The sequence below is a fragment of the Corylus avellana genome, chromosome 11 (genome assembly GCF_965113065.1).
Source record: "Corylus avellana chromosome 11, dhCorAvel1.hap1.2, whole genome shotgun sequence".
Lineage (NCBI taxonomy): Eukaryota > Viridiplantae > Streptophyta > Magnoliopsida > Fagales > Betulaceae > Corylus > Corylus avellana.
Genome location: NC_142500.1, coordinates 4,447,349 through 4,457,718, shown reverse-complemented (window position 1 = coordinate 4,457,718; position 10,370 = coordinate 4,447,349). Strand labels below are relative to the sequence as shown.

The 10,370-nt window shown below is 34.0% G+C and overlaps 2 protein-coding genes across 2 annotated transcripts; both read left to right on the top strand.

Moving 5' to 3' along the window:
* The first annotated feature begins 1,083 nt into the window (after window positions 1–1,083).
* LOC132166533 (glyoxylase I 4-like) lies at window positions 1,084–2,127 on the top strand. Its single transcript, XM_059577362.2, has 3 exons — window positions 1,084–1,414; window positions 1,528–1,633; window positions 1,727–2,127. The coding sequence occupies exons 1-3, from the start codon at window positions 1,257–1,259 to the stop codon at window positions 2,045–2,047; spliced, it is 585 nt and encodes a 194-aa protein (XP_059433345.2). The 5' UTR covers window positions 1,084–1,256; the 3' UTR covers window positions 2,048–2,127.
* A 4,797-nt stretch (window positions 2,128–6,924) lies between these two features.
* On the top strand, window positions 6,925–9,222 carry LOC132166411 (Dynein light chain type 1 family protein). The gene is made up of 2 exons (XM_059577213.2): window positions 6,925–7,489; window positions 8,886–9,222. Exons 1-2 carry the CDS (start codon window positions 7,088–7,090, stop codon window positions 9,039–9,041), a joined length of 558 nt encoding a protein of 185 aa, XP_059433196.2. The 5' UTR covers window positions 6,925–7,087; the 3' UTR covers window positions 9,042–9,222.
* The last annotated feature ends 1,148 nt before the right edge of the window (window positions 9,223–10,370 follow it).

Here is a 10,370-nt window from a genome sequence, read left to right as displayed (position 1 = left end):
ATACCCCTTTGAGCCGCTCGTTGTGCAGCGGAATATGATAAGATCTATTTTATGATGCAGACCATTTTAAATTTTTAAATGACATGACAATATAAATAATATTTCTAAATTTTATAGTAAAAATGGTGTTGTCGCGGGACTCGATTGGTATGTAATGAGGAAGGCAAGATTGTAAGCAATAGCATAGAAATTAACCAATTTTAGGAGGCTTACGTGAACTGAAATTCAGTCAATATATAGGATTCGGTTTAATTGGTTGTCACCAGGCAGATTTGGATAATGTGAATGCTTTTATATATACATTATTAATACATGGCTTTGATCGATTCTCTGCAGATTAGGCAGCTAATTAATTAAGCTTAGGAATTTATATATTTCAGCCTGGAAAATGCTTTTCTTGCTAATTAAAAATATGTAGCATTAAGGGCATTTTTTAAGCAATGACGGTGGGTATTTTTCATTTTGAATAAATGAATAATTAAAATAAAGTTATCTCTTGAATATTTAATTATATATATAGGTTGCTTTTGCTTGTTTAATTAATTAATCTATTCAATAATGCACTACGTGTATATATATATATATATATATATATATGCGGCAATTCTTTTACGTTCCTTTCGTTGAGGAAAATAAACACATGCATGATATAATTAATTTTAGTCAAAAATCGGGGGCAGAAAAAATAACTAAAGATCATGACGTGGATTCGACTCAGAATAAAAAGCTGTGTTCTTGTTAATTTAATAATCACACCTTTGATACCAACATGTCTGTTGGTCTGCAAGGTACCGACAGCAATTAAATCTCTAGAAAGGCCAAAGGAACATTCAACGATTTTATTATTATTTTATATAAATAAAAGTCTAATAAACGAAAAAAAAAAAAACTGTTTTTCCGGAGTCGAAAAAGAAAAAGAAAAAGAAATAAAAAGAAGAACTAGTCAGCAAAAAGGGTGTGGCAATCTTGACAGCTGTGACGGACGACGTAACTACGTGTAATAGACATCTATAACTATCCGAAACCAAATAGGAAACGTGCCCGCAAGCCAAACCTTGGTGTCTGTCTCTATCTCTCTGTTTTCTATATTTTGAAACTTCGCAGAAGCATCATGTAAAAAATGTTCACAGTCACACTGATCTCTTGATTTATATATACCAGCATTTCTAGCTCTTCAATCCCATTCATTTAATTTGTTTGTTTCTTTTATCTTGAGAATTGTCGGAAAACTCTTGTTAGTTAATTTGTTGAGAAAGATGATGAAAGAAAGCATGGGAAATCCCCTGTGTCTAAAGTCGTTGAATCACATCTCGCTTGTTTGCAGATCGCTGGAGAAATCTCTTGATTTCTACCGGAATGTTCTTGGTTTCTCTTCCATAAGAAGGCCCGGTTCCTTTGATTTTGATGGTGCATGGTACGCAATTAATTTGTTGAAAATTGAATAACAGAAAATAATATTCCTTAACAATTTGTTGAATATTAATTATCATTCATTAATTTCCTTTTGGTTTTGATTCTGATCAATAGGCTATTCAATTACGGAATCGGCATACACCTCATCCAATCCGAAAACCCAGAAAGCATGCCAAAGATTACCCACATCAATCCAAAGGACAACCACATTTCTTTCCAAGTTTGTCATCTTTCTATCTGTGTCTCTCTCTGTTTCTCTGTGCATGTGTTTTTTATGTAATTAATGGCTAATTTAAGTGGCATTTGTGGGCAGTGTGAGAGCATGGCAAATGTGGAGAAAAAGTTGAAGGAGATGAAGATAGAGTACGTGAAGAATAGAGTGGAAGAGGGCGGGATTTACGTGGATCAACTCTTCTTCCACGACCCAGATGGCACGATGATCGAAATCTGCAACTGCGACAACCTCCCTGTGATTCCTCTATCTGCTGACATTGTCCGATCATGCTCACTTGTCAATTGCATTAATGTCCAGCAGCAACAGCAGATTCAACAAATGATCGAAATGCCACAGCAGCAACGGTTGACATGCCTACCTTCTGTTCACATAACGGAAGATTATCTTCACTGTGCCTAAAACAAACGTCCACAACTTTATTTTTTCTTATGTCATTTTGTATGCAGTACCTTTTTGCAGAACAATCGTTGTATATACTCCCAGTGATTTCCCTCCTTCTGTCCGTCTTCTCTCGTGCAATAAGTTCTGTTTGGCTCACATGAACGGCTCTTAAAACATGTATTATGTATTGCGAGGTGTAGTTTTGGATGAATAAAAGATTTTATCTTTCTTTTTCTAAAGAGATTGTTAAAAACTCGCTTGATCTGATGATGATGATCATAAATATATATATATATAGAAAATGGTAATTTTCGTGAGTGATTCATGAGCATTAACGGGTTCAAAGGCCTACATTGTGGCACAGCAATATGTTGAGGTGATCAGTTGCGATAGGGTTGGTTGTGTGATTTGGTCAAAGTTGTGTTCATTGCAGCCGACTTGCGTCATTTTCTTTAGCCGATTTCTAGCTGGACTGCCCTCTGCAAAACCTAACTGACTATAGTACAACACCATAGCCCACATTGAACGAACTAGCTAACAGTCGCTTGGCTCAAGTCAACACACGTGGATGGCTAGAAAAATGCATATATATACGCATCTGCTGCGGAAGAGAAAGAAGATCGTATTTGTCCTCTTTGAGATGCAATTGTACGTACGATCACTTTGGCAGTTTTATGGTGGGCCATGATTATTCTGTAGACATGCACCAGATATGACTGCTGCATGTGTTACAGACAATTGTGGTCATATGGTTAATTTGTTTGTCTAGTTGTTATGTGTGGATGACAATCATGACATGTTTATTGCTACCAAAACTATGTCAGAGATTAATAGATTTTTATCTCAATTAATTGGATGATAAGCTTGAAATGAAGGATTTTGGTGCTTTGAAAACAAGCCTAAGATTGAAGATTAAAGAGTATTTGAATGCCCTTTTAAAAAAAAAAAAAAAAAAAAAAAAAAATTGAGTATTTGAATGCCTTAATATGCAGACAAAGGCACAAAAGCTACTCATTGAAAATACTAGGATATTGGTTAAATTGGTGTTGGTCCATTCCGGCCAATTATGTCAGTTAAATCAGTTAATTAACCGATTTTATACCGATATATATTAATTTTGACAATTTCGATTAATTCATTTAATTTGATAAAGTCGGTTAATCGTCGGTTGGTTAACTTTTATGGGCGAAATCTCTTTTTGACCAAATTTTTGGGCAAAATCTCAAATGAATTTTTTTGGGGCTAAACAAGTGTTTATTGGACATGTTTATAATCACCTTTAACATATTTATTATCTTAAATTATTACAAATGGTCACTTTGCAAAGTTAAGATTTTTAAGACCTTACCATTTAAGATTATCAAAAGCTCAACATGAATCCAACACACATACAAATTATAACCAATAATATTTTAATCACACAATCCGTGAACTTGACATGAATCCAACACAAAATTATGGTGTTAAGGTTGAGGGGTTTGACCCGTTTAATTAAATGATTCGGGTTAAGGTTGATTTTATAATCTTATACTCAAATCTTGATACGATCCAAATTTGACACACAAGCACGAATTGCCACCCTTATACGTACAAATGGGGCAGATATTGTTTGGACGCAGGCACTGCAACAAAATTCATTGAAAGATTGAACAGGGGCTTCTCATAATTAATTGCTTCAATTATCAGCAATTGACAGTCTCGTTGAAAGGTATGTTGCTGAGATTTTAGCCTACAAAAATCCTAAAAATGGGGTGAGCCATTGAGAGCTAGCTCGATCCGAAGCCCATGTACCACATGAACGAACAGTACGTACTTTGTTATTCCAGGGATATCATGATGAGGAACTATAATACAAAATCACCCGTCAATGTCTTCTCTAACAAACATACCAACTCCAACCCCACTATTTTTGTCACATTTATTTTGAAAAGGATCTCACTGCTTGTATCCCCTTTTCATAATCAATAAAAACTAATTAAGCACACCCCATGCTATTAGATGCATCATAAATAATATAACACCATTGCTCAAATGTAAGCTCAAAGTACTCATTCAAATTCGAGCATACATTTTGGTCGAAATCCTTGATAGTTGATACAAAAAAATCAACTACCATAAAAATACTACATGTAGCGGCACTATTCACGGGAGCCATTTTATTTTCTCATACTATTTCTGGTCCACATCTCTTTTTTTTCCAAAATTTTCTCCTACTATTTCTCTCTCCACATATCTTTTTCCAAAAAGTTAAAAAAATATGATCTTTAGGAAAACTACAATCCTTATAAAAAATAAAAATAAATAAAATTTAAATGGTTTAGATAAAAAAAAATAGATAATCGGATATATGGTGTCTTTTAAAACTTATTAGTTAAACTAGATAAATTGGGTTTTCATTAGCCATTTTGCATAAAAATATACATAAACCACTACGAATGCTCTTAGAGCATTAAACTAGTTTGGTGAGACTGCTAGAAATATTTCTAGCAGTCTCACCAAACTGGTTTTTTTTTTGCCTATTTTGATGGGCCAAATCACTAAAAATCACAAAAAAAAAAAAACTCCCCAGCAGCCTCAACAAAATAGTGATTTTCGTTTGGTGAATGAAAGTACTCACTCACTTACCAATTGAATAAAAAATAATATAATTTTTTTCTCTTCGTTCCTATTATTTGAAAAAAGTTATAAAAAGAATAAAGAAATCTTTGAAAAAAAAAATTTAATAGAATAGTAAAGGATGATAATTAATAAAATGGTGAAACTATTGGGATGCTTTAAAAAGTAGGTAATTAAAATAAAATAAAATATAATTTATAACTATTTTGATGAACAAAATTTAGTGAGGATCGGAAAGTACTGTTCATAGAGGACCAAGAATGTCTTCTATCATTAACTATATATTTTTTTAGGAAAATGCTAAATGTTCTGTTCAGTATTCTCCTAATGTTTTCCTATCCATTGATGAGACGGCATCGCGATGATAAAAGGTCTGATTTAAGAAGAGTCTTGAAAAAGCATGATAAGATCAACTCACATTGACATTTCCCTTTGGTACATGGATTGAGATCCCATGCAATAGTGGAAAAATTGCCCACCAATTTTTTTTTTGAAATCCTGACCATCCATTTTCATCTAACAGCCACCATTTCGCCATGTGTCCCACTCAATATAAAATAATAAAATATTATTATTTAAAAAATATATATATAAAATCAAATAATAAAAAATAAAAATAATTATTAAAAAATATCTGGTGGCTGAACCACCCCATAGGGAGTGGCCAGCCACCCCCAAGGGCCGGTTGGGGTGGCCAGAGCCACCCCCATGGCCCCAGGGGTGGCCGAAGCCACCCCCTAGGGCCCCACCCCAGGGGGTGGTTTGGCCACCCCCAAGGGCCGGTTGGGGGTGGTTGAAGCCACCCCCTAGGGCCATGGGGGTGGCCGAACCACCCCCTAGGGCCATGGGGTGGCTCCGGCCACCCCAACCGGCCCTTGGGGGTTGGCCCCAGCCACCCCCAAGGCTGAACTGGGGTGGCTGGCCACCCCATATTTTTTTAATAATTATTTATATTTTTTATTATTTGATTTTATATTTATTTTTTAAAAAATAATAATATTTTATTATTTTATATTAAGTGAGACATGCGGCAAAATGGTGACTGTTGGATGAAAATTGATGGTCAAAATTTCAAAAAAAATTGGTGGGCAATTTTTTCACTATTGCCGAGGATGTCAGTCCTTGGTACATGTATGGTACTCCATGATATGACTTGCCCAATATTTGTAAATGACCATACATATATATGGAATTTTTTTTCTAATTTTAATTTTTTAAGGCCATACATATATGGATCCTTGCTGCAGACAACATGGCCCCCAAGTCATTAAAAAATTACCCTAAGATTGCACATGTTGGTCAAGCTAGCTTCAAGGTGGTGCCAAACATATACGTAGTAATATAATGCTGAAAGCCTTACAATATATATATATATATAGAGAGAGAGAGAGAGAGAAAATTGTAATGACATGAAAATATTGGAAAGATTATAGTGAAATAGGAGAAAAAAGAGAAAAAAAAAAAAAAAATTTGGTTGGTTCGGTGTTTAAACACTTACATTTACTACTAAAAAGAATCTAAATGACTACATTTTGGTATTAGATGTTAAAGTAATGGAGTAATGGTTAAGTGATTAAATTTACATATTCCTATCGGCTTAAGTTTTTAGGGAAACTGGTGATTTAACATGGTATTAAAGCCAAAGGTTATGAGTTCGAATTTTAACTCCGTCAAATCACTCACATTTAAATAAAATATTCTGTTGGGCCGCCCCACACCTATTAAAAGGGAGTTTGAACCTACACGTGAGGGAAAGTGTTAAAGTAATAGAGTAATAGTTAAGTAATTAAATTTAAGCTTTTAGGAAAACTGATGGTTAGTCCAAAGAACTAAATTATGCTCTCATTGACCTAGATATTTTAAAAAATCAATAAGTAATAACATGTTCAGAGAATAACATGCACTGCAAAACCTATACAAAGTTTTCAGCGAATTTCACCATAATTCATCTCATTTTTGTATGTTTTTATCACAAATAATTGGTTGGCAAAGCATTTTCTCCTAGTCAATTCTCCCTGTCGCCTGTACTGTTGGTTCGAAAACGAGGACTATGATAATGATAAAATGATCCTATCTTTAGTTTGGTACCACAGAAAATTGACGGTGGATGGTAGGAGACATCCTTGTGTGCTGGCTGTCCTGAAACAAACCATTGCAGACAAATATGCCCCCAAACCCTAATCACAAGAACAATTATTTGAAGCAACAACCAAATATATCAAATCTGTCACTACCAATGACCACCTTTTATTTTCCGTGGCCATCGCCAATTACACATGCTTCCTTTCTTTTCTTTATCTTTTCCACTTCCTAATCAACATTAATTTAATGGGTCTTCCTTGTGCTCATGATTCCAAACATATATATATATATATATATATATATATTGTACCTTATAACTAATTGAATTGAACCTATAGGCAGCCACTTGAAGAGCAAGCAATGGCTGCCACCCATGAGAAGCAAAAGAAAGGATTCATGTCCATTTACAATTCCGTGGCCGGAAACCATATAAAGCCGATGCTGGAGCCGCCGGCTGTGGTGGACAAAAGATCCATTCAGCGCAGTTGGGTATTAAGGAAATCGAAAACGTGCAAGGGAATTGAGCAAGGTGGCCGGAGAGTGGCAGAGGGAGGAGGAGTTCAGGGAGAATTGGTTGAGGCAAGGAAATCGGTTTCCCATGTCGAAACGAATTTGGCGTCGGTGGCAGCATTTCTTCAGGTGAAGGTTCTCGTCTCCGACATGCCTGGATTCATGCAAGTGCATGCCTTCCGATGCGCTAGGCGTACTTATGATAGCTTGGAGAAGTTTAGCTCCAAACACATGGCCTTCAACATGAAGAAGGTATGTTTCAAACGTTTAATTCATTAATTCATTGCTACTTTTCTGTAGAGTTCTTCAACTTTAATCCGTTGAGTTTGTGTTAGGTTCGTAGGTCGTGTAAAAAATTATTAGTCTTAAATATCACGTATCGGGTTCGAATCGTGTCAAATCATAAATATAAAATTATCTAAGATAACTCTAACTCGACCCATTTAAAAACAAGTTAAACCCATCAATTATAACTCTATTAGATTCATGAATTGTGTCAAAAAGTATTTGCTCTGTTGGCAAGCAATGTATCCAAAATAAGCTAAAAATTATCATGGTCTACTTTAAAAGTGACCACATAGAAAACTAAGAAAAGGGCTATTGATGCCAAGCCAAAAAATGTGTCTTGTGATAAATTATTTTCTTGGGAGTTTGTTTTTGGTATTTTCATGATTGGATTTTCATTTTTATCTCTCTTTCTCTACACCTTTTTGGCTCCTCTATATGGAGAAGGTAGAGCATGGAATATGAATCTCTCTCTCTAGGTGTGCCCACACATGAACAGTCCCATTCACAAGATCTCATGATAGAACCATTAAAAGAATTTTTTTAATTCTGGACCATTTAATCTGGACCATGCTCCAGATCTAGCTAGGTTGTCTAGATTATTAGATATTCAATTGGATAAAGAGTCCAACATGCAGCCCATGTGTATGATGAAGAAAAAAAGCTAGAGTTATTAACTTATTCGTCTACTCATGCACTAAATTACTACTTTTCCCAAGCTTATTTTAAGTCAAACCTCATTTATATTATAATGAGTAATGTTATTTAATAAATTATTATATCATTGTCAAATAATTTAGATAATGTATATTTTTAAATTACAAAATTTATGCTGTTTTTAGGTATCTAAACGCTTGAACATTGCTACATATTAAAAATGTGGCATGTTATCAAAACAGCCAGAAATAATTTTATCTCCAAAGGACTTCTTTTTCACTTTTGCAAATACGCTTCTTCTTCGAAAAATCAAAAGATAGTTTTTGGCTCAAAGCTTTTTTACAACACAGAGAGCAAGTACTTGATAAAAATATACTTAATTCTCAACTGTAACATACCTCATTTTTAATGTGTCATTTTCAAAGCGTTTTAATGCCTAGAAATGACCGAAATTCCGTAATTTAAAAACCTACAATTTTTTTTGAAATTGTAAAGGATCTTAATCCGTGAAAATTATCTTCCTTTTTTTTTTTCAAATATTAATTCATTTTCACTCACATTATTAAATTGTATAACCATCATATATGGTAGTAATAAATATCATTACTCTCTTTCTGTCTCTGTGGACGGAGAATGTCAATGACAACTATTTTTTTTGTTTTTTTTTTTCAATTCATCAATGACAACCTTGTTGATGGTCACACAGGAGTTCGATCAAGTCTATGGGCCGGCCTGGCATTGCATCGTGGGCTCAAGTTTCGGGTCCTTCGTCACCCACTCAACAGGTTGTTTCCTTTACTTTTCGATGGAAAAGCTTTGCATTTTGTTATTTAAAACGAAGATCCAAAAGGCTTTGGGTTGAGTAAAATAGGATTATATATAGGTTGCTTTTTCGAACATTAATGCATGTATTATGATATTAAATTTGATCCTTTCTTGTATTGATCAGAAGTCTTGAGTATAAAAAACAAAAGCATTGTAATATTGTGTAACATATGAGTGAGTATGAAATGTTTTCTCCTTAAAAGAAAAAAAAAAGTAAAGTGTAACATATTATTTGAAGTAGTTTTGGTCCTTAATTATTACATTTGTGTTTTGTTGCATCTAACGATAACTATAACGGCTTTTCGCAATTTCACTTTACAAGAGTTTAATTTGATTTTTACTCAGTGAGAAATGACCTAATAAATGTCAAACTCATATATTAACAGATAAGGGTGGCACTTCGTGTTCGCATGTAGGATTCGATTCGTGTCGAGACATGCATATAAAACTATATAGGTTAACCCTAACCTAACCCATTTAATTAAACAAGTCAAATGCATCAACGTTAACCCTCTAATTTTGTATTGGATTTGTTTCGGGTTCACAGGTCATGTCAAAAATTGCTTGCCATTTTGTCGTGTGTCAGGTTCGGGTTGCGTCGAAGTATTGATATACGACTATATTGGTCACCCTAAACCTTTAATTTCGTGTTAAAATTGTATCGAGTTCGCAGGTCGCGTCAAAAATTGTCACTCCTAAATAGACCTCCAAATCAAGATAAATTTGCCTTTTTACCAAAAAAAAAAAATCCATTTGTTCCAAAACTAAATCTGTTGGATTGTAGAAATTTTAAGAATAGTTTTTTTCCAATTTGGGTTGGAGGAGCTTCCTTTCCTTCAACCCAGTTTATAGAAATGGCATATGTCATTTAAATATGTAAGATGCAAATATTTTTTTAATAGGAGGGATAAAGCTATAATAAATAATATTAAAAACTCATGTGCATCTCGCATGTTATTAACAAAATGGATACATGTTATTTTTATAGACAGGGTTGAAGAAAATTCCTTTAACCCAGTTGGAGAAAAACTCTATCCAAAATTTAATGGTATAGTTATTATTCTATAATAAGCTACAATCCCAAAGAGAAATTATTTTATGCAAATGGCCTTTTTTTTACGATTTATTTTTTATTTTCATGTGGGCATGCCTTTCCAAGCTCTTATTTTTAGTAAATTATTAGTACATAGTGCGAATATTCTTTGCCAAGTTGTCATTCTCCATTGAATTATTTGAAAAACACACCTCTCCAGATGTCAACTTCAGCACAAGTGTGATGGTCATCGTATTGTTTGTAAAAATATAAATTAATGTTAATACTAAAAGACCTTTTTAAAAAAAGAATGGCATGAATATTCCCGAATGA

What these genes read in the sequence shown, in the direction of transcription:
- LOC132166533 (XM_059577362.2), top strand. Translation starts at nt 1,257, where the DNA reads ATGATGAAAGAAAGCATGGGAAATCCCCTGTGTCTAAAGTCGTTGAAT. An exon ending in TTTGATTTTGATGGTGCATG is followed by an intron (nt 1,415 to 1,527) that starts GTACGCAATTAA and finishes TCTGATCAATAG; the next exon opens with GCTATTCAATTACGGAATCG. An exon ending in ACAACCACATTTCTTTCCAA is followed by an intron (nt 1,634 to 1,726) that starts GTTTGTCATCTT and finishes ATTTGTGGGCAG; the next exon opens with TGTGAGAGCATGGCAAATGT.
- LOC132166411 (XM_059577213.2), top strand. Translation starts at nt 7,088, where the DNA reads ATGGCTGCCACCCATGAGAAGCAAAAGAAAGGATTCATGTCCATTTAC. An exon ending in TGGCCTTCAACATGAAGAAG is followed by an intron (nt 7,490 to 8,885) that starts GTATGTTTCAAA and finishes ATGGTCACACAG; the next exon opens with GAGTTCGATCAAGTCTATGG.